A 27448-nucleotide genomic window follows, 5' to 3' on the forward strand; every position below is an offset into this window, starting at 1 on the left:
CCCACCAAATGCCGATGATCTGGCATGATCTGGGTTGCACTAGTTGTTAAAAATGACTGAAACTTCTGCGACTGTAAACACTGTTTTGGTTTGATCAACACACAGTAATAAGATTAATTACCCAAGCAAAACAGCAGAGCAAACACTATTATGCTTCCATAATTAGCCACAAGCTGTGTACAGAGACATGAAAAACATCCATGAGAATGTTTCTGAAATGTATGACTGCAGTGGTCACTTGATCCTCTTATCCCTGATCCCAAACACTCCCCCTTGAGACAACAACATTACCTGCCCACTGTTTATGCTAGTAAGAATAAATAAATAAATGCAAGATTAAAACAGTGTATACACAACATTGTCATTCGTCGATCAAGGCTGGGGTACAGCCATGCTGCATGCGGAGCACCTAATCTAATCAAAATCTGCTTGAAATTTGATTAAGGTGAGGTACTACAACATCGTCCTTGTGCCATTCTTGTGGCAGGTCCCCACGTCTGCGACTGTTTCGATGCCAGTGCAGTGCAGGTCCTTCTGTACAGGACCATAACCACAGACTTTTTTGGCCAGTATTTAGTCCTGATATGTCCCCTACTGAGCACGCTTGGGACACGATGTTCATCAGAGGCAATCAGAACCAATGACCATTGCACAGCTGCAGGCTGCAATCATCCCAGAATGGAGACCATCTCCTTTTTCTGACTAGTACATTTGATTCAGCCTCTAATGGTTAACACCTGAGGTTTACTGTTCGTTTAAGGTGAAATCAACAGTGTGTTCATTTTGGAAAATTTCAAAAACTGTAACCATTTTTCCTGCCAACATTCATGTTGTAGCTGTTGTTTTAAGTACCAGTCACTTCAGCTAACGTGAAACTTACAATTAGAAAGATAATATCAGCTTTTGTTGAGAATGTTTTACTGAGCTGTCAAATCAGCTGCTAACAATAAGTCAGTACTGAGTAACAGCTTTTCTACTTTAGTTTATACCAAAGTGATCAAGATATCACACTGGTAATGCACTGGTAATATACAGCCTCAAAATGACCATAAAGCTATTGCATTAAATGCTTTCATTATAATAACTTCATATACATATAGTACTACTAATCCCTTGAGCAGGTCTGCTGATTAACATGCTTCAATTCTAATTTAAAGCCATTTTGTTGTTGTACGTGCAGCATGTGGTTTAAAATTGTCTTGGTGAAATATTCAAGGTCTTCCCTGCATGTATGATGCACTCAAGCATCGACATTGCCATTCCAGATGTTCAAGCTGCCAATATTAAAGGCTGCATTGTTACATTTCTCCAGATTCTGGTCTTCTGATGATATATTATGTACTTTAAATAATGAGATAGTCATCACAATTTTACACTGATGAACATTATTCAGAAAGTGCTGCATCATTTGTAGACGCAGTTTTCTGCAGATTGGTGAACCTCTGTCCACCTTTACTCCTGAGAAAATCTGCCTCTCTAAGATGCTCCTTTCATACCCAATCATGTTGCTGACTAGTTGCCAATAAATCTAATTAGTTAATTCCTCCAGCTATTTCGTTTTAGTACCAATTACTTGTCTAGCCTTCTGTTGCTCACTAACTTTTTGAGACATGCTGCTATCAAACGAGACTTCATGAACACATAACTCCAATTTTAGCCAAATTACATTGGCTCCCTGTTAAATATCGTATAGATTTTAAAATTCTTTTGTTCACTTTTAATATTTTGAATAATTTAGCGCCCAGTTATCTTTCTGATTTACTCCACTCATACAATCCCAACAGAGCACTTAGATCATCCAACCATAGGCTCCTAGCACAACCTAGGACTCGAATGAAGTCGAGAGGCGACCGGGCCTTTGCATCCGTGGCACCCAGACTCTGGAATAACCTCCCCGTTCATATTCGCACTGCTGAGTCTATCCAGTCTTTTAAATTACGTCTTAAAACTTATTTTTTTACTTTGGCTTTTGTTTCTGTCTAGTTGGCTGTTTTTAGCTTGTTGCGTTGTTACCTATTGTTTGTTGTCCTCTTCTATTGTTTGTTTTAACTGTCTCGTGTTTTTATTGACTGTGAAGCACTATGGTCAACACTGTTGTTTTAATATGTGCTATATAAATAAATTTTGATTTGATTTGATCAAACATCTATTTTTCGTGAAATAATAAGATGTGTCATTTTTAAAATCTGATATGTTTTCTATGTTCTTTTCTCAATGTGGGTGTATGAGCTTGGAAAATCATTGCAATCATACTATACTGTCAGGAAACTCAGCTGACATTCCCATCGGATGTTTCATACATGTCATGATTTATTTAATTAGTCTGTTTATGCTGAAGGTTCCTTACACCAAGTTTCCCACCTCTATCAAGAACAAAACCTTCTTTGTGATATCTGATTGGTTTTTTAATGTTTCAGTTGAGTTTTATTTGAAAATAAATAAAAAAACACTATAACCTGCAGAACAAAAAGGAGAAGCCTATTGCAGGACTGTTGCATTGCGTAGGTTTCGAATTGAAAGGCTGTATTCAGACATGCACATACACACAAAGATGCATGCATATACACAAGCCAAAATTGAGGTTGTATAGTTCAGGTCAATAAAAGCTAGATACGTTTAGGAAATAGCCACTGTGTCAAATGATTTTCCCTTCTGCCCTACCAATACCTGGGTTTCCACTGCCATCGCACAATCATTTCTAAGGTAAATAAAAGTATTTACCAAAGGCCAGAGTTCCATCACCCTTTTCCAAAACACAAAATTGCCCTCAATTTTCCATCCACTGTGAAGTCAGAAGAACACTATTCCACAAACAAGGTATTGGGCTCATTCAAGTACAGTTACGACAGTACGCACTACTACTCTCTTTCTTCTAGCATCAGTAAATATTGTCAGTGACTCTTTTAACAGCTTTAATGATTTCGCCTTTGACAAACAGCAGTGTTTTATCAGTATACAGTTATTTCCTGCCAATAAAATCCACAAATTCACCTGCTGCTGGATGTTGGTTAGGATATACCTCAAATGAGCCAAGTAGAATTCATTTCAAGTATGAGAAACACCTAAACTGTCACACCACATGACAGATACGCTCTGCAGGTACGGTTTACCAAGAATATAAACTGCAGGCAGCACAAAAACAACTTCTTACTGATTTCCTATTGTATGCAGAGTTATAGTCTCAGTGTTCTATCATTTTGTAGATAGAAACTCCACTTTTTCAAAATAAAACATATCCATCTTTTTCGTTTCACTTACCCGATTCATAGCCAGAGTGGGGTTAGAGCCTGTCCAGCTGTCGCTGGGTGACAGGCGGGTTACACAGGTCGCCTGTCTATCGCAGATCCAGTAAAGGTAAAGCTAGGCTGCTGACCCAGTACCCTGGTATGAATTACGCCGGCTATGTAACAATGGAAAGACTTCAGAACCATGTCATAATATGTAATAACAAAACATGTCTTTCTTGAGCATTTGGATTACAGCCTAGCCTTTGGAAAATATTGGATGGGTATGCTTCCAGCTTCAGATGCCAAAGTAGGTTAAGAAAAACAAGAGCAGAACACCTGCAAATTATACTGCATTAAAACTTTGGAGACATCTAAGAGATACTTTGGTGAGCATCAGCAGACACAAACACAACATTATCAGCGACGAGTTTCTTATTTATCATCCACATTTAGAGATATTAAAAATGCAAAACAACAAACTCACTCCTGCAACGAACACTCTCTGTTCTGCTGTCCACATTTTCACCAGAAAATGCTCGTCATAAATAAAGTGAATGTTTTCCAGGCAGAATTCAATTACCCCTGTCAGCCGGTAGTAATGAGTAACAGCCAGTGCATGCTCTCATTCAATTTTAGTGTCCGTACGGAATGATGTTCATCTGATGTCTTGATTTTTTTATTTTTTTGTACAATAATGTTCTTTTTGTGGCCTGCTTAGCGTAGCAAAACATCCAAATCAAACATTAATTTGACTCTGTGCCTCAGCAGATGAAAGCAGCCTCGGTTCGCTTTAATGGCTTCATGTGAGAACGTGTGTCTTTGGTGACATTCGAGCCCTCTTTACTCAAATAAATTGGTGGACTTGAAAGTGAGTAGTAATTTTGGCTAGAACATTTCAAAATGTCTTATGTGAGAAGACTTGACCACGTTTCTGAAATCACGAGTCCATATCATGCAGCTCATCTCTGTTTCATGTAATAAAGCAGAAATACATAGAACAGCTAAACCAGAGAGATCTAATTTCCTGCCTAATATATTTGTTTAGTTAACGGGGAACTCTTAGAATGAATTATTCAAATTCAATTATTACATATTAAACAGAAGCTGGACCTCATCGACAACTATCACAGTAACATTTCAACAACGGCTCAGAGAGACAAAGCCTTCTTCTTACAAGCAAGCATTAGTTTCACTCAATATTTCCCTTTCCACTAAACATTTATGACTATTTCTCCCATGAGATGTTGACACTGTTTGTTTGCCTCTATTGACTAATTTGTCATATCACACAGTCCTGTTTTCACATGGTAAGAGAGCTCCATGCTGCACCAACATGCCCTTTTCCAGTCAAAGAAGATGATTCAGGTAGCTTCAGTGAAGGAAAGCAGATGATATTTAAAAAGGTTTTGCTCAGCAGAACGCCTATAAGTCTAAAGTGACTGTTGAGATATTGGGTGTTGACCACGCTGAGATCAATGAATGGTGGGCTTGTAGCCCAGACACGAGAAAATGTCATTAACTCCACTGCTCTGTATGAAGGGAGACAGCCAGTGCAGAAATGTCTCCTGAGGATGGCGGACATCTGTGTCTTTTTGGGCTCCTGCTAGTTATCTCTGACCTCTATCTTCCTTAAATCTTCCCTTTCTAATTACCTGTTCCTTCTTCTCCTCCTCCCACCTAACCTCATATCCTTGCAGCCTGACTGATGGTTAGCTGATGATCATCTGGACAGGAAAGGTTAAGGTGACTCCCCTGCATAAGTCACGGCTCATTAAGTGAGCTCACAGTGTCCCAGTTCACATACTGGTGCATTTCTCCCTGGATGAATTTAATGAGTTGTGGAGGAGTAACAAGCCACCATGAAAAATATTTGGAGCTAACATGTTTTGAGAAGGAAAACAATGTTTGCCATCATTTTGATGATGATCAGAGACGAGGGAGTTACTGTAGGCGCCTTGGTGACATCAGCATCTGTTCTGGAAACTGGATTAGGCCAAATCCAAAAGGAGGGCAGGCCTTCCTCTGGAGAGTCTTCCCTCAGGATGAATATTGATGGAAGTGGGTCCCAAATGGATTGAAAACAACTGTTAACCCCTCTGCACTGCTGAAATGTTGTTAACAATGCTTCTAGCCCCACTATCTCCCACAGCCAGAGAATCCACTGACACAAACACCACTCCTGCATCACCATCATTACAGCCACAAGAGGTGATCGCAAATCACATTTCTCTGTTCTGCAACATTAACACGCTGCATTGAGATGCTGCAAGTCTTCTGACAGAAGCAAAATCACTTTATGAGAGCGAGCGGACCAGCCGTGCATGTTGGCAGCTGTGTTCCACAGCAAGCTTGTTGTGATTCCTGGCACCAAATGTACCATCAGCCTTGCACTGGAATGAAACTCCACTGCCCCCAAGTTAACACAAAGCCAGGCAATGTCTTGTAGCCAGACACCTCGCTCCCCAGCTTAAAGAGAGTATGGTGAGCTTAACACAGAAATGTGAAAACATTTCATCCATATTCTAAACATTTATCGGTTTGTCTGAGAAAGGACACGTAGACCTATAGATCCCTGCAGATATAAACGCAGCTCTGAATTCTAAGAGAGCCCTGCTTGAATGTTTGTATAAACCAAATTAAAGTTTTTCTTGCATTAGTCATATCAGTGAGCTTATGTCTTCTGATGAATTCATTTGTAATATATGTAGTTTTTTTAAACACAGTGCCAAAACAGTCTTGCTATCTTGAAGGTAGAGGAGGCATTTTGCCGATTTAGGAAAGTGCCAAAGCCTCGAACCTCCTATCAAGCTTTAATAGACTTTCAGTTATTTAATGCTAGTTAAAGTTTCATTCTTAACACACTGAAAGTATCTTTGCTGCAAGTGGGGAACCCTTAAGATGTTGTTGTAACTGCTAACTCTATGAGATACCTTACAGGGCAATTTCTTTATTGTTTGTAAGCTAAAATAACTTAGTAACCTAACTATTTCAAAGTGCATCTATTGCATCAAATTAAATTAAAATTATTATCAGTAGTTACAATTGTCAATCACAGGATTGGTGCACTTCCAAGGAAAAATATGAAACCACTAAAAAGTCCCGTTTAAGAAACGTGCAATAGCAACATTGTTTTTGTTTTCCTCCTAAAAAGAAAATTACCATACAAAGTATGAATTCCAAAATAATAATAATAATTGATTTTTATTAATACTTTAGTGTTTACAAGAAATGTCAAAATATTACATATTCAACTTGCTTTTATTTATTTCAGCCAAACGTTGAATGAATGCATGATCACATTCCTTCCTATTGCAGATGGTCATGCAGTGGGAGTCAGTGTGCACAGAATTTGATTAGCTCTGTGTGCACTGTGGAGACTAAAGTGAATGATCTACTAACAAAATTTTCCTTCCGTTTTTCTTCATATAAAGCTGACAAAATTAGGTTTCACCGTCAGATGACTGTGGGTTGGAGTTGGGTTTTGATTAATTAAGAAAGAGACAGAAAACTTGACATCTATATTGTCTAAACTGATCCGAGACACATTTAAACTGCAAGATGTTTCCCAATAAAGAGAAGATGGGATTCCTGGTTAAAAAAAAAGTGAAGAAACAGAGAGGATACAGCAGAGAGAGCGAACCAGACGAGCAGCATGGAGGGAGAAAGGCCAAGTATCAGACAGAGCATTCATTACCACCTGACTGACCTGCATATTGCGCTGTGTGAGAGTAATGGGAAAGGACACACTCATCGGCCAAAGCCCAGCAAGTAAGGTGCTTTTCACTCCCCCCTCTCTTTCCTTCCTCTTTAGCAATTCGTCAGTTTCTTACCCGGTTCAATTTCTATTTTCAGACAATGTACTGTGAGATCCCGGTGTTTTCAAAGACTCCATAATAGGGGACTGAACCATGGTAATGCCATGGCTAATGTAATGCATAATGGATCACCTGCTTCTGCAAAACAAAACTGCCCAGTTATTAAGTACTACTGTTCTTCTTTTTCTGTGTTAGGTACTTATGTTAGTGGCATACTTTGTCAAAATACCCAAAATATTCTGAGGTGGAATAACTATCTGTGTAGATATAGGCATGTTAGCAGCTTTTAAGGCTGTCCACAGGAAGGCTTTGAAGGAAATGTTAAATGCCCAAATGCTCTTAGTGGTAATTCTAACATGCTTATGCACAAAACAAGTGGAATGGTGATCATGTGTAGCATCTTAGTGTTAGCAGTGGGTAAAAAGCACAAAACAAGGTGGGAGTCTTGCAGGTGTTTAGTTATAAACCTGTTTTATTTATTTTTTGGTGTTTTAGATAGCAAAGTGTGGACTGACCAGCAATGCAGGAAACAGCAGGGGAATAACAAGCAGAGGAGGATTATCTAGCTGGGGGGCAAATCATGGACCTGTCTGTTTAGGGCATTTCATTCCACGTGGTGCCCTAGCCTCTCAGTGACTAGATCACAGATGAATCTAACATGATAGACAAAATGACAGCAGAAGATGGAAACTCTAGGGATCATGCAAATTATAAGAATTCATCATTAGGGGAAAACAGATATTTGCATTGAATTTCATGGTAATTCGTCCAGTACCTGTCGAGGCATTCTACTAGGTGACAAAAATGTCAAAATTCTCAAAGTGCAAAAGGAAAATTCAAGATTACCATGGTCAACAGTGTTCAGTATCTCACAATGCATATGTTATTATGGTTAAAAATAAGGGGGACAGTGTCAAGAGATGGAAAATGCCCTGCATGGTTCAACAATATTTAAGAGATAAAAACACTACATTCAATGCGTGGATGCACACGCATGTTTACAATTTCTTTGTTTCTTAATCCATAATTTGCATTTAAGAATTACATAAAGTTAAAAGAACAAACATCATTGCTGGGCTTGAAACAATCTGCCAACAGTGGCCAGTGTTGATCAGTTTGTTATAAGTGAACAGAGGCTTTCACTTTTGTTTCTACAAGCAGACAATGCACTCAGAAAAAACACTTTCTATATATTCCCGGGTTGTTAAAATTGACTTTTCAGTTTTTCATCCCTTTCAAGTGAAGGAATGTGAAAATATCTGTAGCTGTATATTGGAAATGCTCTTTCCTTTGGACTGCCTTAGTTTCTCTGCATAACAAGAAGTTACAAAATCAGTTCCTTGGTTTTCTGTTATTGTCAGCAAATTGAAAAATTGTACTTAAGCTAGATAGATATTTACATAAGTACTCCACTGAAGTAAGTTACTTTAAATAATTTAAATGTGACATTATGTTAAATTCACAATTTTTACGGTTCACAAATATCAGTACACATCTGTGCCACTGTGCTCCCCGTGTTCAAATCACAGACGTGAGTTTGAATGAGGTTAATCAAAAGCCTTGGCACTAAGTCTGCACAAAAGAACCAAAGTGAAGTTATATATAACTTTGGTTATCTCTCTCTCTAGTATGTTGGCATATATATATATACACACACACACTAAATATCAGTAGAAAATCTTTTACTCAGCTTGCACCGGTGCATCACGTTAGTAAATCTTGTCCCATAACTTTAAATGCTGAACTCAGGAGCTCAGAAAGACAACACAGTAAAAGTTCTTCTATAGGTACTACCCACGGGCAGCAGCATCCACTTAGACCTCTTACCTGCGACTCTACTTGATCTGTAGTCTTTGTACATTCTACAGGTGTAGCGTCGTCAGGTGTGATCTCAGCTTCTCTGTTCTTGTAAGCGAATCTGTTTTGTAAAAGAAAACCAAGGGTAAGAAAGGTCTGGTCAGCAGCCATTTGTTCCGCTCACAAAACACCACCGAAGAGTTTTTTACACCACAACTCCGCCACCCGACTTATTCATTCTGTAGTCGTTCAAGGACACCAACCGGGAGGAGCTTTTAGGAGGGGTCTAAAATAAAAAGGGTTTTGTCTTGAATAGAAAGAGAAGACAAACAGAGGAGACTGTAATTCATCCGCTTCTCCAAAAGGCACGACCTCCCTGCTTTGTGGAGCAGAAGCTCATCCGAGCCATAGAGGGCCTCTGAGGCATGGGAGTGTCCCATTGACTGCACTATTAACACTCAAACTGAGAGGATCAGCATAGAGGAAATACAAAACGCTGCACAGAGAGTTCTGTAACGCATTTCATTCTACCAAGAGAGACCCCGAGGGTGCCGTGATGACCAGAGTAATTGGCTTTCTCCACTATGATAATCTGCATCAGTCATGCCATGCCAACACACTCTCAGGCCACTGAGAAGGTCACAGCGATCCCAAACCTCCCTCCACACTGCTGAGCATAGCATCTGAATTCTTATAGAAAGACATTTATACTGCATTCTTGGGATGTTACATTCAGGTCAAGGACTTTCAGTTACAAATTAAAGTTCACTTTCAAATGCATCACAGTACACAATACTCACAAGATAACACCAGTTCTGTGTAATTCTGCGATACACTTCAAGAGAAACACTTCATATGGAGTGTGTCTGTGTTTTATTACCATTATCTATTTTCCTCTACGGGTTTTTCACTCTTCGGTAAGCATTAGTTAAGTGCCATTAGCTAAAAGTCATGAAATATCGATTCTGGTTTAGAGTCCCTATGTGTTTTAATAAAAAGATATTGACATTTGGCACCAGTGTACTGATAATGGCACAGCAAAAGGAAGCAATACAGTACATTGCTTATCAATATTTTTTCCCCAACAACACTCTTTGTATCCCTGCCCTGAAGCACGCTTGGCTGTAGCGTCACTGGTATCATCATTTAAAAAATGAGCATGAAACTATAAGATTCAAAACTAGCACAGCTGGGACTGTCTTGCTTACAGCCAGAATCAAGTTTTCTTTCAAAAGACGGAAGTTTCTGGCAATTCCATGTTGGCTTCATTTGTCAGCTCTGGAGGCTGCTTCTTGCTTAATAGAGCTGTGCTACTGTGACAAGCCAAAATGTACTTACTTGTAACCCAATAGACTACAAATTACATGTAATAAAAAAATAACTCCAGACTTTCACATAGAGTGCACAACACGTAAAGAATAAGCTACCATCATATGAAACGTTGCAGCTTTGGTAGGATTTAATGCATCGTGTATGTTATTGTCTTCCATATGTCAGGCACAGATAAGATTGTTCTCGTTCACTAGTACAGTGGGATATTGGCACACATACAATGACATCTTTGCAAGCCACAATAAAAGTCTCTACAAACTGAATTAAATGTACAAACTGTGCCATACCAGCTAAGCTTGGTGTGTCAGCGTTAAGGTATACAACAATATCTGGAAATTATTCATGTTTAACAAATCCTCACCAAAGCAGTCACCCTGATTTGGTGAGATTTCGTTAAACAATGTAATAAACTTACAATTTAACTGAGGCGCCACATATCACCTTATTGGTTGCTCTGGTTTTTAGCTCATACACAGCAACAAAACTGTAAAGCTCCACTGCTACTATCAGCCTGCATTTGTTTTGAATACAGATAGCAGAACAGAAGTGTGATGAGTTCAAAGCTCTTTCCCAGTTGAATTTGTATTTTTCTGCGATAAAACAAAATTCACTCATCAGCATGAATAACTCTGTTGATCGCCTATTATCTCAAGATTCACTGGAGAAAACCTGGTAAATATGATAACGTTAGATAAATCCTGAGAGCACAGGATATAGTGAAGTTATGTTTATGAATGAGTGCACAATTGTTTCCTTTTCTTACAAGGTTTCAATATAGAAAATAATACAGAGTTAAAAAAATGCTGGGGGAATGAGGGAAAGAAAAACATAATAAAAGCATAATAATAAAATATGTTACGTGGGATCAGGAATAGTTAAAAAAAAAAAGACTATAAAATAAACAAAAAAGAAGTACAATAAAAAGACAAAAGCCCATCTTTTGCATCAACATAATTGACTTAAATCCCTGCTTTACACATAATGCTTTATTACGACAATATCCAAATAAAGATTCAAAATAACTAACAAAGTACAAACGCCTGGCTTGCAATGAAATGTTACTTAATAAATGAATGTAAATTCAGGCTGTTAACCAGCAAAACAGGAAATATCACTGTGGAAAAATAAAAAATCATGCAACCTAATTCTGGTTCCTTTCATTTCCAAATGCAACCAAAAAGTTTTGCACATTAGAAGAAACCAAGTACACTGTCAGCCAAACTAAGAGATCAGATTATAAAAGAAAGTCAGGCAAATGAAAAAAATTATTTCCAGCTACTGTAGCGTAGCTATTAATGCTTTCACCTTGTTTTCATCCAGGCCTTGAGAGCCTGTCTGAGTGTGCAATCTTGGAAAAATGTGTCCATGCAGACATCTACTGTAGCAGGAAAGAACCACAAAGGCATTTGTGATCTGTGTGTTGGCAGATTTTGTCTGCAAGATGCACACAAAGACTTTAGTCAAGTTTGAGGATGAGTTTGGTCAGAAGCTTTCTCTGCACTGCAGCTGATGTGATCACACTTAACATATTATTACACAGAAATGTAATTGTAAACACATCAGAGTGGCATTTGGACCTATAGGCGTGTAATATATACATACGATGAGAATCAGCAAAACCGCTGAAAATCTGAGCAAACCATTAACCACAATAACGGTAACTGCAAAGCAAAATCAAGGCCAAGGAGAAAATGCACAATGAGGATGGAAAATTGGGTTAGCTGCTTTGTCAGCATGAGAATAACATTACCCCAGACTTACGAAGAATAATGACAGCTATTTAAATTTGGCAAAATAAGGGATTTCCTAATGTGTGGAGTTCCAACAAAAAACTGTTTTTGAAGTCCTCTGTGGGGACCACAAACAAATGGCATTCATCATTCTTAAGGCACCCACTTTCCCCTATCATATTTGTTATTATCAGCATTCGTCATTTTCCACATACTTCATTCTATAGTACGCTGGCTTTAGATGCTATCTTGGGCAAATTTGTACGCTAATGATTATGAATGAAACACAGAAGCTAGGAGAAAGAAGTTTCACATTTGCAATATCTAACATTTTAAAAAAGATCCAGAAAGCTTGCAATATGCAAACCTTCGAATAAACAAAAACGGGAAAGAAAGTGTTCTAAACACGGTTTGATGCGAACGGCCTTGCTGAGACACTGGACATTTCTTTACAGCACAAAGGCAACATGAATTGTTTATGAAAAAGTGTAGGAAGCAGTGCAGCACAAGCTGGTGAGTGTTTTACAGCTTCAAAATGCTGTTAAATTTGCTGCCTCTGTGTTTATGCTGCGTATGAATGGATTTTCACATGGATTTTTACTCACAGTTAACCACAGGTAACTCCTTGACACATGTAAAGGCCACACATCTGTCTCTAGGAGGGATTAGAGAATCCCCTCAGTGAAAAACGAATAATCAGAGTCAATTGGCCCCCTATAGTGATGGAAAAGGAAGATACCCCATAATAGCCTCGATAGGTCTATTCATCTTTTTTCTGCACAACAGGGAAACAGCAGCCTGGAAATTCACAAACCAAATCGCCCTCTGAAACAATTCACAGCCTTCGATTAATCATACCAACTTCACAAGAACTGATTGGTACTTCGCAAGTAACTAAATCTTTTATTTCCTGTAGCTGTCCCTCAGCCTGTGTGCTTATCTCTGTAATAAAGTACCTCATCTGCCACAGAGGGGCAACAAAATAAAGGCTTGGATGATTTTACATTTGTCTGAAAATCATAGAAATATGTCCACAACACAGAATAACACAACCAAGCTACTAGATTTACTATGATGACATAAACACACACAGAAATAGGTTGAAAATGTGCAGCTATTCGCTTGTGTATAAGTTGTCTGGTGTAGTACTGATGTTTTGCACAGGAAATCAATTTTTCCTTTCTTTTGTCTTGGTATGCCTCGTTGGGGGAAAACCCCCATCAATCATTCAATTATTGGACAGCTTTTCTTGCATTTCTCTCTTTTATGACAACCAGTGCTAGTTGTGTCTAGAAATAGCATTTTAACCTGCGATGCATTATCCACACAGTCACAATGTAAGGTAACGACATGCCCATTTAAGATAATGTGGGCAACCTGATGGTGCATATCAAATGGACTAAAATGCCATTAGAATAGGGTAGGCAACATATTTTGTTCCAAAGGGCCATACTGACTTACTACTACTAAAAGTAAGTGAACACTCACGTAATAGATAAATGAACAATTAATATTTTTTATAAAAATGTCCTAATGCTATGTCAACACTTCATTTAGCTTAGTCTTGCAACCTGATATGCCCCGGTCACTGAGGAAACACAATACATTGGAATGAAGCAAAACAGCAATAATAAAATCAATGTAATTATTCATCTCGAGACATCTTCTGTCTGTGTACCTGTACGCATGTTCATTATATACTAGTAATTAAGACGGGCTATATTATGAATTATGGTCTTTTTTTTTCTTCTAAAAGCAAGAAAAATATGTCGCTAAGTTGTCTTAATTTAGTTGTGTAACTCGGAGGGACACAAGCAACAAGAAAAGTAAATTCAATAATTTATGTGTATGCTATGATGTAAATCTGAGGGTAAATTTTAATCACAGGCGTCTAAGTTATTTAATCTAACATGCTTAAAATATCAACGATAAAACCACAGCTAACTTATGATCATATGAGGAAGAACTTGGTGATGGTATGAAGGAAGAAGTCCTTTTAAACAGGAAAAGAACTTCAAAGGAACCAAGCTTAGGGAAGGGCAGCTATCTTTTCGATTGGTTGGTGGGCGAGGTGAAAGAGAAGGTAAAGTGGAACCCAGGGCCTTCTTCCTCTAAGGCAACAGTGTGCCACTGTGCTGCATCATCAAACAAATATAGTAAATAAAATCCAGTGTCTTCTAAGCCTGGAATCTTCAAGAGCAGCTGCTTTCTAGACCTCTGTGGTCTGGTAGGATTGCAAAAGTTCATTTAAGTAGGGCGGCTCTCAAAAAGTTTTTTCACTGGACCCTTACATTGACTGGACATTAGACAAAAGGTAATAATAATAATAATAATAATAATAATAATAATAATAATAATAATAATAATAGATTGCATTTATATAGCGCTTTTCTAGGCACCCAAAGCGCTTTACGATACCACTATTCATTCACTCTCACATTCACACACTGGTGGAGGCAAGCTACAGTTGTAGCCACAGCTGCCCTGGGGCAGACTGACAGAAGCGAGGCTGCCATATCGCGCCATCGGCCCCTCTGGCCAACACCAGTAGGCAAGTAGGGTAAAGTGTCTTGCCCAGGGACACAACAACCAGGACAGAGAGCCCAGGGATCGAACCAGCAACCTTCCGGTTACAGATGCGATTCCCAACCCCCTGAGCCAAGTCTCCAAGCAGATGTAGCCTGTGGCAGGATAAATAAAGGTTGGTTCAAGGTCATCTGATACAGGTCTAATTACAAGACTGATTAAAAAGTAAAGTTTTAAGTCTTATCTTAAAAGTAGAGATGATGAACCCAAACTTGGAGGTGGTTCAACACCAGAGGAGTCTGATATCTAAAGTCTCTGCCTCACTCTGAACTAGCACAAGTAAGCCTGAAGAAGCCACAAAGCAGAGAACTACCAGGGAACTGGAGCACGTGTGGAAGGTAAAGTCCAAAGTGTTTGCAGTGGTAGGAGTTGTAACTCAGAAACTAGAAGAGTGTCCAGAATACACAGGAATTAAACACCAGTCAGTCCACACACAGGCTTGGTAGAAGAAAAGCTTTTCTAATTATACTATTAGGTAAGTAAATTCAGTCTGCAACAAATTTTCAGTGGTTTAAAGCAGCAGTCCCCAACCCCCGGGCCTCGGACCGGTACCGGTCCGTGAGTCGTTTGGTACCAGGCCGCGAGAGTTGAGGCTCAGGTGTGAAATGTCTGGTTTTCAGGGTTTTTATCGGTTTTCAGCGTTATTTTGTTATCGTTTTTATCGTTTACTCGGTTTTCGTGGTCTTTTCACGTGTGTTATGAATAAATCTTCTTTTTTCGGTACCGGTAATAGTTTTATTTTGTTGTATTTATCCGCGACACCTTAAAGGCCGGTCCGTGAAAATATTGTCGGGCATAAACCGGTGCGTGGCACAAAAAAGGTTGGAGACCGCTGGTCTAAAGTGCCAGGTAATGTGTCCTTGGGCCGGACAAAACTACGTTTAAATGCAATTCGGTACCGTGCACCACAACCACCCACTATCACCTCAATAAAATAATAACACCAACAACTGAAAATGCTTCATAAACTCAAACCTATAGCAGAGCTGTTTGATGGTATTTGCATTGTCTTACACAGTAAGTAGTTAATGAAGCAGCCTGTGAGTTTATGCAAAGACATATGCGGTTTTCTAATAGTCAACAGTAGATTCTTACTCAGTATCATGGTTTACACAGCTGATTTACAGTAATGACGAGGAAAATCTCGGCAGCTATCAAATGTGACTGCTGGGTTTTGGGACAGAAAGCAATTCACTGCATAAAAGAACTGCCATGTGTAGTGATGTGGCTGTTCCAGTCATCCTTTCTACAGTCGCAGTGTGCGTACTCTAAAATCAATCTTATTCATATTTTTAACTACATAAAATGACAATAGCATTTTATACTAAAGAATACAGCCACAAGTGTTCCCACGCTGTTGCAAACAATCATGTAGTACGCAGTATTTGTTTGGTAATGAGCCCCTGCTGGCATGCTGAAGAGATGACAGTCTGTCAAATCTTCCTACACACAGGGAAACAACATGTTGAAGAGATGGCACCACCGCTGTGCAGCAATATGTGAGTAAAAACAGCTAAACATACATTTTAAAAATGGATACCCTGAAACATTATGGCACTCATCTGTGCCCTGTGGTTGCACTTCTTGAAGATATGACTGTACATTTCGTTTGTCATAAATGTTTAATGATAATGGAGAAGCACCAGGTATGCACTGCAGCCATCTTTATACACTTTCTAACATGTAATGGGATTTAAATAAAAAAAGAAGAAGTTTAAAAATGATTTAAAATACTTAAGAAGTGCAAGACAGCCAGAGGGAGGAGAAAGGGAGGAAAGAGCAAAATCAGGGTAACAAGACGACTGAGAGGACGTCCACTGTTCTCCACAATACAACGATCGAAGAGGAAAAACTGGCTAGAGGTGGGGTGAGCCTTTTGTCATTCAGACAGGGCTTAGGCTGAAATCTTTGAAAGGGAGCAGGAAAAAAATTGCACAATGTTAACAGACATAGCCAGAGGACGAACACAATGTGATTTTTCTGTTTCCCTGTAAGCGTTTCTTGTCTCTGCGTACTCCAGCATCTTGTTCTTTGCATCTCTGTTTGTTTATGGAATAGTTTACTTAACCACGGTTGGTTTATGAGCAGGCATGATGCAGAATGCAGCTCCAACAAGACTCAATAGATATTTTTCATGGATTAATTTGGCAATTGTTTTCTCCAATTGCAATAAAACATTTTAGTTAATTAATTAATTTTTTCATAACTTTTTATCACTATATTCAGTCATGAACGACTGAATTTTCAGCTCAGTCATATGTTAAATCCGCCCACAGTAGACAAATATATAAGTGTAGAAAGAGGAGTAAAGAAACTAATGACACTTTCTCATAATTTGTCAACAAAGCTCTGGTCTCTGTGCCACAAAACTCCGTTAACTGACAGCTGTGCCGGTTGTTATGGGAAACAACCTCACTGACTGAACCGTTTCACTAAAGGCAGTCTTGGGAGAGGCTTTCGCTCCATAATTTACGAGTGGGCTGGGAGCCAGCGAGCGTTATTTAACAACCACAGACACGTGCTGTCTTTGCATTCACGGCCAATGAGGAGGTTGGGGAAATCATTTTCTTCCAGAAATGGTGAGCCCAGGATATAATTTATTAGTGCCAAAAAAAGCACCAATTTATTTAAAAAGGGGAAAAATAATCAACTGGAGAGGTAGAGACAACTGTTTAGGTGGCTAAATGATTACTTTGTGGATTAGTTTCTCTTTTACAACCAACTCTGAATGATATCTCAAGTGTGTGCCATTAGTTTTATCATGGTAATTAAGGTATGACAAAAGGGAATTTTGTTAACAAAATTAAGTGTAAATGACTGAACACCAGACGTTGAAATAAAGACGAGCAATGCTGTGTTGTTTCTAAGGTCTTTGTAATTACCGTTAGTCTCCATTCTGTAGACGTGACGCTTTTATTGTTAAAAAAAGATCCTTACAACTATTTTTCAACTGGTGATTTATTCAACAGAGTTTGACTGCAGTTCACGCAATTGGTTACAAAAACACACAGTTTAAAAGGCACAGTCAGTCATTTTTTAATGTTATTGAATAGGGAAAAGAAGTTGCACTCATATAAATAAATATTTATTACTATAAATTTTCAACAAACTGATGCAGTTTCATAAAGTTAAATATAATACATTATGACTACATTTTAAGTCCAGCAGCAAAAAGAGAGCATACCAACAGAAAGGTTTAAGGTTTCTTAATAACTAGTCTATTGTATTGCGGTCAGAGATGAGCTGACTCTTGTTTCAGACCCCTTTACAAGTACAGGTTCCTCCAGAGTAAATAGACGTGGACCTCTCACTCAGCATAACGACTGCATGCTGAGGTGAACAGCAGACTGACAGCCTACACTCACTACAGATGAGTGCCAGCCACATTTTTGATGTGACACAGAAGTAAAAGCACAAAATACAACGAAATATTTAACTGACACAAACCCATTTTTTAAATTCTAGATTAAAAAAAAAACACTGGCAAGTCATAGCCGATAAAGTGCACAGTCCAAATGTAATGTCTGAACCAAAATGGGTTTGTTCAACAGCGCCATAGCTGGACTGGCCCGGTGGGCCGATGATTTTTTTTAAAACATTTATTTATTTGTATAACAGTATAAACAATGAGAGGTGGTGGATTGGCCAGATGCTGGCAGATGTGTAAAAATAATTCAGTTGTTTGGTGGTGGCTATGGCGGAGCTGCCACAAGAGGCCAGGTGGATGAGGGAAAGGTGAGGCAGGAGCAGAGGCCCGAGGCGGCCGCCGGTCCGAGTGTCAGGTGAACTGAACTTCAGGTAAGAAGTTATGACCTGCAGTCTGTCTGGGTCAGATATAAAGGTGGAGTTTATTTTCGTTGTGCTGACTTTTTACCGTCAGTCGCAATAACTCGTACTGCGTGCTAGCTAGCATGACGTGGTTTCTATACAGCTGGGTGGTGCTATGTTACTGATAGTGAACTTTATTTTATTCATAAGGTTAGTTAGTAGCTGCCAACCGTCCCCTAAAAAACGGAATCGTCTCGTATTCAGAGAAAATATCACGCGTTTCGTATTGAGCTGAAAAGGAACACAGTTTGTCCCGGACTTCAGCTACAATGAAAAAGACACAAAGCTGGAGTTTTTCTCTGTCTTTACGCTGCAGCTGCCTCTTCTTCTCTCATTCAATCCTGAAACTGATCAATGATCAGCTGATTGTCTCTCTTGTTTATCGCCCACTTTGCGCCAGAAAGAGGAAACCAGCGGATGTCGTGCTAAACAACAGCAGCACGTTTAAGCTTGATCAGCTGTTGTTAGAATTTATTTAGTATTAATTTCTAGTATCAGCTGATGTTTGCTGGAGCCACAGCTGTAAAGCTGCTGGTCATGATGTCGGTTTGGATATGTGGTGAGAGGGAAACATGAAGATGAAACCAGGAGATGTCCTTACTGGATCATTAGAGCTGAACAGGTGATGGAGAAACAGGTTTACCTTTTAGGTGACATGAATGAGTTGAAGGGAAGTTATGAACTGTTTCTGAGAGACAAATAACCCCAGGATCCTTTTTTTTACGTAGCTGACAGCTGGTAACTGTGCAGGGGCGGGTCTAGCAAAGTGTTGCCAGGGGGGCAGGTAGGGCATTAACAGGGAGAGGGGGGCACAAAGAAATACTTTTCTTTCTTATTCTCATTTAAAAAGTCTAATTATCTGAATCTTACAACCAAAGTTTTTATCTGATGTACAACGTATAGAAATCATACATATACCAACAAGACAGTGTACACCACTGTCCCAACAGCGTTTGTTTTCATTCAAAGGCTTTATGATTTTTCCTATAATACCTGGGGGGCCGGTCTCTAGTCACAATGCCCGGGCCGATTTTTTGTCCCAGTCCAGCCCTGAACAGCGCCCATGAACTTTAATAGGGAAAGGAGGGGGAAAGGGTAATCTAGAGGTGATTTTTCCACACTGTACCTTTAACTGAAAAACCTATGTAGCAGGATACTGGTGGAAAAGAGCAGAGGTTTTGATTCAACCAGCTCCAAGTAAATACCAGACAAAAAAGCAGACTTGCATTTAAAAGGCTAGATGGTGCTCAGCTCTCCTTGTCACAAGCACTTAAATCAAGAAAGAAAGGCAGAAGCTAAAGCATGTGTAACCAGGGGAAAGGATGAGACCGGCAAAAACAGCAACATCAGGGATGTATCCTTATGTCTTTAACTCATCATCTGAATGCCTCTGTTAAAGACCTCACAGGCATTATATAATAACCTCATATCATTTGGAAAAATGCTTGTGAATGGTCAACAGCATCTGCTGAGAATGAAATTGTCAACAGAAATCTCTTCCTACAACAGCAAATTGGTTATCTAAAAGACTTTAAAACTAGAAAACGTTTGACAAACTCATCCAATAAACTGGAAATTCTTTGCGGCGGGAATGCCAATGACTTATTACCCTGAGGAGGATGCTGTTTGATATTACATTCTGTTAGCTCTCATATATTAATTGACATTAAAGTGTTATAAGAGGAAAGACCGACATAATAATCCACCTCCTGCATTACTTTTCATGCAGTGAAAGCTCCGTGTGCATTGTGTAACTTTAACCAATGCACTTTGACTGGGTTTATACCTGCTCCCTTTCTTCACAGAGGAAGTCTGAATTAAAATAAAGAATATATGAAAAACATTCATCTTTGTTGATGCAGTTTATACTGCAAGGATTCCACAATTAGCAAAGATCCAAATTTGGTTCCCACTTGTAGCATTAAAACAATACTATCAGTTCCCCTAATATTACTTATGAGAGGCATCCTCATTCAGCTAGTCCACTGTGTTCTCTAACCAGACCACAGCCTTTGGCTAAAAAGCTGGGTCTGTTCTGCTCCAAAATGCAGGCGCTTTTCCAACAGCTAATTACTTTGTCTCAACCCCAAAGCTGTCTCTGATAAGAGTTATGAGCTGCTTAGAACTAAAGGAAAACTGAGCAGCATACTGGCACATTAAGTGAAGAGATAGAATGAAGAGAGCTGCACGGCATGCCACTGGGACTATGGGTTACAATAATTAAGTATTTACATTTCGATTTATTTAAAATGAATCATTTACTTTTTTTAAAATTACCCTTAAAATGAGAAACAGCACTTATGACATGCAAATGTAATCCACATCTTAAGAAGTAAAGACAGACAAGTCATTCCAGCCGTCGCTGCCAGTTAATCAAATCAAATCACAAATCAAATCAAATCACTTTTTATTGTCACATCACATGTGCAGGCACACTGGCACAGCACATGCGAGTGAAATTCTTGTGTGCGAGCCCCACAAGCAACAGAGATGTGCAAACACAACAACACAAACGAGCAAAATACAAGAATGGCCAACCTGAAACTAATAAATATATGTACAATATATAATAGTGTATGCATTTCTGGATGTGTATACTAAATATTTTCCTACGTGTGTGTGTGTGTGTGTGTGTGTGTGTGTGTGTACACATTTTTACAAATTAAATAGTAAAAAAATAAAATAAAATAATAATAATAATAATAAAATATATAAAATATACAGAGTTGAATATGTGCAAAACAAGTGGCATTTATATACAGTGTGGAGTGCATAATGTTGAATCTATCAAACAAATCGCTCATGCTCAACTCTGACATTTTTTAACATAATCTATAAAAAGATGGCTGCATATGAACTCGAGCAGAATCTGTAGGCAAGGAAAAAGATCTCTAGTCTGCTTGAAGTCCAGATAATATTAACCAATAATGTATGAGCAAGCTCTGGCTTTGTGCATTGAAAACACTCTATGTTGGAAGCAAAAGAGGGATTACATTTTAGAAATAACCTGTGAACCATCAGTTAGAATCAGACTCCAGTATACAAAGCATATAAGAATAACTTTACATAGTATACTTATAATTACAGGCTATTCTGTGGTTTTGTGCCTTTTCTCCACATTAAAAGCCTCAACCAGGGTGGCCTTGTTTAACTCAGAGATTGTTTTTGTCATTAATTATATTTACTAGTACATTTTCATGCTACAGTATTATTTAGGCTGTTTGTGGTTATTGCAAAAATGTAAGTTTACACACTTAATCACAATGGTAATGTTTATAAGTAAAGTAAAAGTGGGTCATTTTAGCCCACTGTTGAGTGGCTGGTAGGCAACGATTGTAATAAGATTTTACTGTTGTAAAACAGTTACAGGATGCTTTCATATAGTGGTTTAGGTCCATTAGCTCATTCCCAGGTGGTTACTATATCTGATAAGAACCTTTAGGGTGCCAAGTCTTTGGGGAGTTTGTGGTCAGGGAAACAAGCAACAGTCAGACAAGGAGTTTGTGTATTATATTAAGATTCAAGATTACCTACCATCAATGAGTAAGAACTTTCAATAGCAGTGATCTCGGCGCCAACTACAGTAATTCTGCTTTTGTCATCAGTCAGAGCCTTATAGGAGATTTTCCTCTGCATTCATTTAAACTTAATGCGTAAGCATAATATACTCTTATTTGATGATAACATATTTTGTTGACAATTATATTCAGGGCCAACATACTGCAACTTCCCACAGATTTATTTATATAACCTAGAAAGGTAAAAACACTGCTTCTCCTAACTTGCAGTGCAAATTCCAGCTTTTGATTCTGTTATTTCATTGCATATATGTTTGATAGTTTTATGTCCTTCTTTCTATACTGAAATCCACCAAGTGAACTCCAGTGCCATTAAACTGAGATCACCAAACAAAATGAGTGTTGATCCATGTAACCGTTCATGCAGTCTGGCACTCTGGACATATGAAGACTCAAAATTCAGACACATTGGTTCGCTCATTATTTTTTCCAAGTTCAAATCTGGTGTATTACCATGAAATGCAAGCTGACCTTGGATAATTCATTCAGGGATTTGGGTTGTTATAAATGTAGCCTCCAACAGCTAGCCTCAAGCAGAGATAAGAAACGGGCTGTGCAGGTCTGGTAAGCACATTTCTTTTTAACTCCACACCCAGAGTTTCTTTTTTTTTCTTTTTCTTATTTTCAGCCTGTAGACATAACCGACACTGCCTCAAGTGACATGACTTGAGGAAGCTTATCAGATTTTACGCAGCTCCCTATAGTGTTAAAGAAGACACTGTTACGTTTTTCACATGCACAGCAGAACTCCTGCTTACAGGCTTTTCTGATCTCTGATGGAATCAAATATTTTCCAACCTGCTTGAACGGGAAAATCAAGCTTGCAATCCTCTCTATCTTCTAAAGAGTCCAGGCAATAAAATGCAACATCGATGCAATCAAACCTGCAACGCTAAATGAAACATAAACACTAAGCTTACCTTCTGCTGCTCGATTATAGTCGGTGACTATGTGTGTCTCCACTGGTTCATCTCTTTTTTTGGACTGTTTTAATATGCAACGTCTGTTTCTACCACCTTTAAGGCTGAAGTCTTAAATTCACTTGTGAAAGAATACACAGCAAACACAATCGCTTAGCTCATCACCCACAGTTATGCTCTTGCCCTGATTGTTTTCTACCATGGTAGACTAAACAGAAAACACTCTATTGTCTCTCCTGATGCTCGTGTTCCTTATTCCCAGCATGATGCCAGATCAAGGCTGTCTTGGCTGTCATTGTGTAATTATAATAATAATAAAACATATGATGCCGCTACATGATTCAAGCTCATAATGAGGGCAACTAAATTTCCCTGCTACCTGTTTGCTCAAACACTGAGCATATTGACACTCAGAAGACTGCTCATCTCCTTCTGGCCCAATTGACTGATGGATTTCCAAACTCTGCATCAGCCAAAGCTATTAAGTGGTCTGCTGGAGCGAAATGACTTTACTGTTCCCAGAGTGCAACATTAGGATCAGCAATTCCTGCCTGCTATTGTCTAGGGCCAATGTGACAGGGTTAATTTCTTGCCAGACAAGCACAAACATTTATGCTGACACGTGCAATAAATAACAATAATGGCAAAAAAAAAAAAAAAAAAAGGAACGAGCTTTATTTTCTATTTTTGCTTTTAGCAAAGATTTGGGGAGAGTATAGAGATCCATGCCAAAAGATTTCCACTGAACGAAAGCAAGCTAATAATTTCTCTCCCTTTTATTTTTTTTACAATAAGCCACTGACCGCAGAATAGGCATAATATAATTAAAACGTTAACAATAGCTGCTGGTAACAGATCACCCTTTTTCCAGAATGTCATATAAGGTTTGCATTACGAAAAAAGTTTGTGGCCAGTGGAAAAAAAAAAAAAGGTTTGCAGGACACCTTAAACGTGTTTTTTATATAATATAATTATATTAACATGTCTACATCTTTTCACAAGAACTATAAGACTACAAAATGAAAAAACAATTCTGTAATTAATGAAGGATGGCATGATCATTATCCCTCTACTCCAACTTTAAGTTTTGCTGCCACCATATTAAAAAAAAAGAGAGCATATATTTGTCTGAAGGACATTTGGTATTTTCTTTTTTATTGTTGCTTGATGTAGAATTTTACTGCTCAACAGTTCATTGCCTTACTTTAAAAATCAAAAGCCAAAAAGAGCACGTGACTAGTCTGGACTAGACAGGTGAAGACCAAGAAACTCACTCACAGAGATATGTAGGGGGAAAATAAAATCTTTATTACTTTCTAAATTTCTAAAACCTGTGTCTATTAGTTTTGGATATTTCTACAGAAACGGTGCATTCACAGAAATGCAAGTTATCATGTACATTAATGCACCATTATACACCATAATAGATTCTGGCTTTGAGTCCAACTTCTCTTTTTATCTGCATCAAATATGAAATTACTAAAGACAGGTTTCCAGTTTAACTCAATCCATTGTGAAAAATGTGGGCTCAAAGAAAGTCAGTCACTTTATATTCATAATGCATATGGTTCTCTCTTTGTATAGTAGTGCTTTAACTTACATTTGTGGATACAGCAACACACTGTGTTCACTGACAACGGCTTTCAAAAGCATTCCTGAGCCCGTGCAGTGATTTTCACTACAGAACGGTGTCTGTTTTAAATATAGTGCCGCCTGAGGGTTTGAAGATCACGGCCATTCAATATTGGTTTTCTGCCTTGTCTTCTTGTGTAACGTGATTTCTCCAGATTTTCTGAATTTTTGAAGAAATGTGCTATAGATGATGAAATCCCTAAATTCAAAGCAATTTTACATTGAAAATGTTCATCTTAAATTGCAGTCGTTAACAGACAGGCGAGGCTTGCGAATCCCTTTCCATCTTTCCTTCTGAAAGAATCGAGCACGCTAGGATGCTCATCCTATGTCCAATCATGTTACCGTCCTTCGGCCAATTTACTTTATGCAACACAATATTTTCAGTCTTTTCTAACCCTATTATCATTTTACGCCTGTATGTCACCACAATATATTTAAAATGAAAGATTCAAGACGAAAATGAATTTGATTCAGTGACGTCAACAAAAATAATAAATAAAGCTTTGTGGAATTATATCCATTTTTGTACACAGATGCATATTTTCAGGGGCTTATATGTAATTGGAGACTGAGTCAGAAGCTGTTCCACTGAAAGGTGTGCACTATTTATTCATTGTTTGTTTGTTTTGTTTTTTCAACAGCTTAGAGAGTTTTTTCCCCTTACCCAAGGAGAAGCATTTGCATTTGGAAGCAGTTTCTGTGTCGAGCAGGCCATATTTAGGCTGCATTAACAAATCAAATTCCCAAAATAATAAGCTTGCAAATCAAGAGTATGGTAGATTGTGACCAAAAAACCCATGAAATGGCTCAAACATACATGAAAGGCATTGGTGGTAACTGCAGGAAGCTTTCAATGATAAAGGGAAACCTTCACAGCATGCAGCAAAGTGGAGAACAGCTTTCAAATCTTCAATAAAGGAAGACGAGATAAAAACGCAGAAGATTCACCACAAAGTGCAAACATTCATCAGATACAACAACAGAAAGGCCAAATTAAACCTTGCCTAATAAACAAATAAACAAAAACACAACACAACAACAATACTGAACATTCTTTGACAGCTTTAAAACATGGCGCAGGTATTGTGGCGCATTGGGTTGTTTCCTGGTTTCCACAGGGTCACTCATTCAGACTTTCAACTTAATTTCTGGTCCCCAGTCCAGCATTTAGACAATAGAAATTGAAATCTGTAAATAAGACGATGCAGAATACACTGCATACTGTTAGACATGACCCAGTGATATCGCCACCAAAATAGTATCACCTGTAGGTGACGTGCTTCCATACTTCCATTCATTTTGTAATACAGAGAGTTTAATCACTGTATTCATCGTCTTCACTACGCGGTAGTAGAGAGCCAAAGAGAACAGTGTCTTTGGCTCTGTTAGATGTGGGTTGCTGAACAAAAGTAAACTGAAGAGTTAATGATTTCTTATTGTAAAAAACAAAGCAACATTCAAACGTTTAAAACTAAATCAGGTGACTATTACGAAGAAAGATTCTTCATTATATGTCAGTAGTGTCACAGTAATTGTATACTTCACATCTAGTTATTATGTGGACCTTTTTGGCCTAGTCGCCTGGGAGAGCAAGTCACTTCCAACACAGGAGTGCCAGTTCTGCATAAAGTCTTGGTGAAGTCTAACTTAGCAATATCCACAATGTTAATTTAGCTAAAACTGACAATGAGAAACTTTAGTTTTGTGTAATGAAAACCTTGAGCTTTAATACTGAATACTAATTCAGAGGCTGAAAGTATAACATCTAAGTGGAGCAAACTGTCAAGGGTTATTAGTCATACATCTTGTTTTCTTTTCTCTATTGTAGTGAGTGGGGTCTAGCTGCAGCGCTTCTTTGTCTGGAGGCCTTATCTGGCTGTGAAGCACCAAGCTCTGTGCTGCTGCCTCTATTGGCATGGCAGTGGAGGCGAGGCCTGCCATCCCAGATAAACCTCCCTCTGTTCTCCCAGCAGCCCAGCAGGCTTCGTGTTTGCTGCAGGTGTCAGAGAAAATGTTCCCATAGCTATTAGACTTTAGCGCTGCTGGTGACATGTTGGCACTTCTGATGGGACTGAAAATGGGTGAAAGTGTTGACAGACAGGAGATGGAAACGGGCCACACACAGAGGCAAAAGTTAGACTGGGATGGCTACCTATTAGAATTGAGTTAAAATGGGAAATAAGTGATAATTAGTATTAGAATTGCATTTCACCTCATAAAAGCATGTCTCACATAATAAGAAAAGTCCACAAAAGTTTACAAAACTCCAAATATGATTCAAACTGGAGAAATTCATCTAATGATTTCTGTATACCATAAAGGAAAAAGAAACTGAGGCAGACAGGTTGTACTAACCACACAGTAACGACGGTTGTTGTTGCTGCTGCTGCTCCAAAACTGTCACCAAGGGAAAACCTTGTTATGCTCAATATTCAGGTGCCATACTGTTTCCAGATGGCAAGCACTGGGTGCAAGGAAATATAATTGAATCCTCTCAAACTGTTTCTTTGAACAATTTCCCAAACACTAGATACAGGTACAGTAGCCTCACAAACTTTCTTTTCAGTTTATCTGACATGAATGAGGAGCAGTTTGCACTGTGAAAAAAGGGAATAAGAGAAAACCTGGTCTTAGGACACGAGAGCAGACCTACACATTTCGCTTTTACAGCTGTACCTCAATGAAATAGCTCATTTTCTTTTTACTATAAACTAAAAAGCTAGGTGAACACAAATGATGTTCTCCTTCAGCCATGTCGTTATGCCTATTTAATAAACAAAATATAAGGTGTCTCTTAAGTAGAGAAAACTTCACAAATATCTCTGAAGCCACCGCTGCATCCCTATACAACAACTAGCCCATCTGTGGGGAATATGGTCTGTGTTAATGTGGGGACAAACAACTGCCACGCAACCTTGCTAGGCAGAGAGCAAGTCTCTGAACTGGCAGATTAGACCACCTGGTCCTGCCAGACTGTCAGCCTATTTATACTCGGGAAAA

The 27448-nt window shown here is 38.6% G+C and overlaps 1 protein-coding gene across 8 annotated transcripts in view; it reads right to left on the reverse strand.

Annotated features, from left to right (window-relative positions):
• The window catches only part of enox2 (ecto-NOX disulfide-thiol exchanger 2), a 186251-nt gene that overhangs the window by 130618 nt on the left and 28185 nt on the right, over positions 1-27448 (reverse strand). For 3 of the 8 annotated variants that reach the window (XM_080901327.1, XM_080901325.1, XM_080901326.1), the window contains one exon: positions 8870-8960. The exons of the other annotated variants lie outside the window; for them this stretch is intronic. In XM_080901327.1, coding sequence (XP_080757453.1) covers positions 8870-8903 — 34 coding nt within the window. In that variant the 5' untranslated portion in view covers positions 8904-8960. The remainder of the gene's footprint in view (positions 1-8869; positions 8961-27448) is intronic. 8 annotated transcript variants of the gene reach the window in all.

The sequence above is a fragment of the Rhamphochromis sp. 'chilingali' genome (assembly GCF_963969265.1).
Source record: "Rhamphochromis sp. 'chilingali' genome assembly, chromosome: 13".
In the NCBI taxonomy this organism is placed as follows: Eukaryota; Metazoa; Chordata; class Actinopteri; order Cichliformes; family Cichlidae; genus Rhamphochromis; species Rhamphochromis sp. 'chilingali'.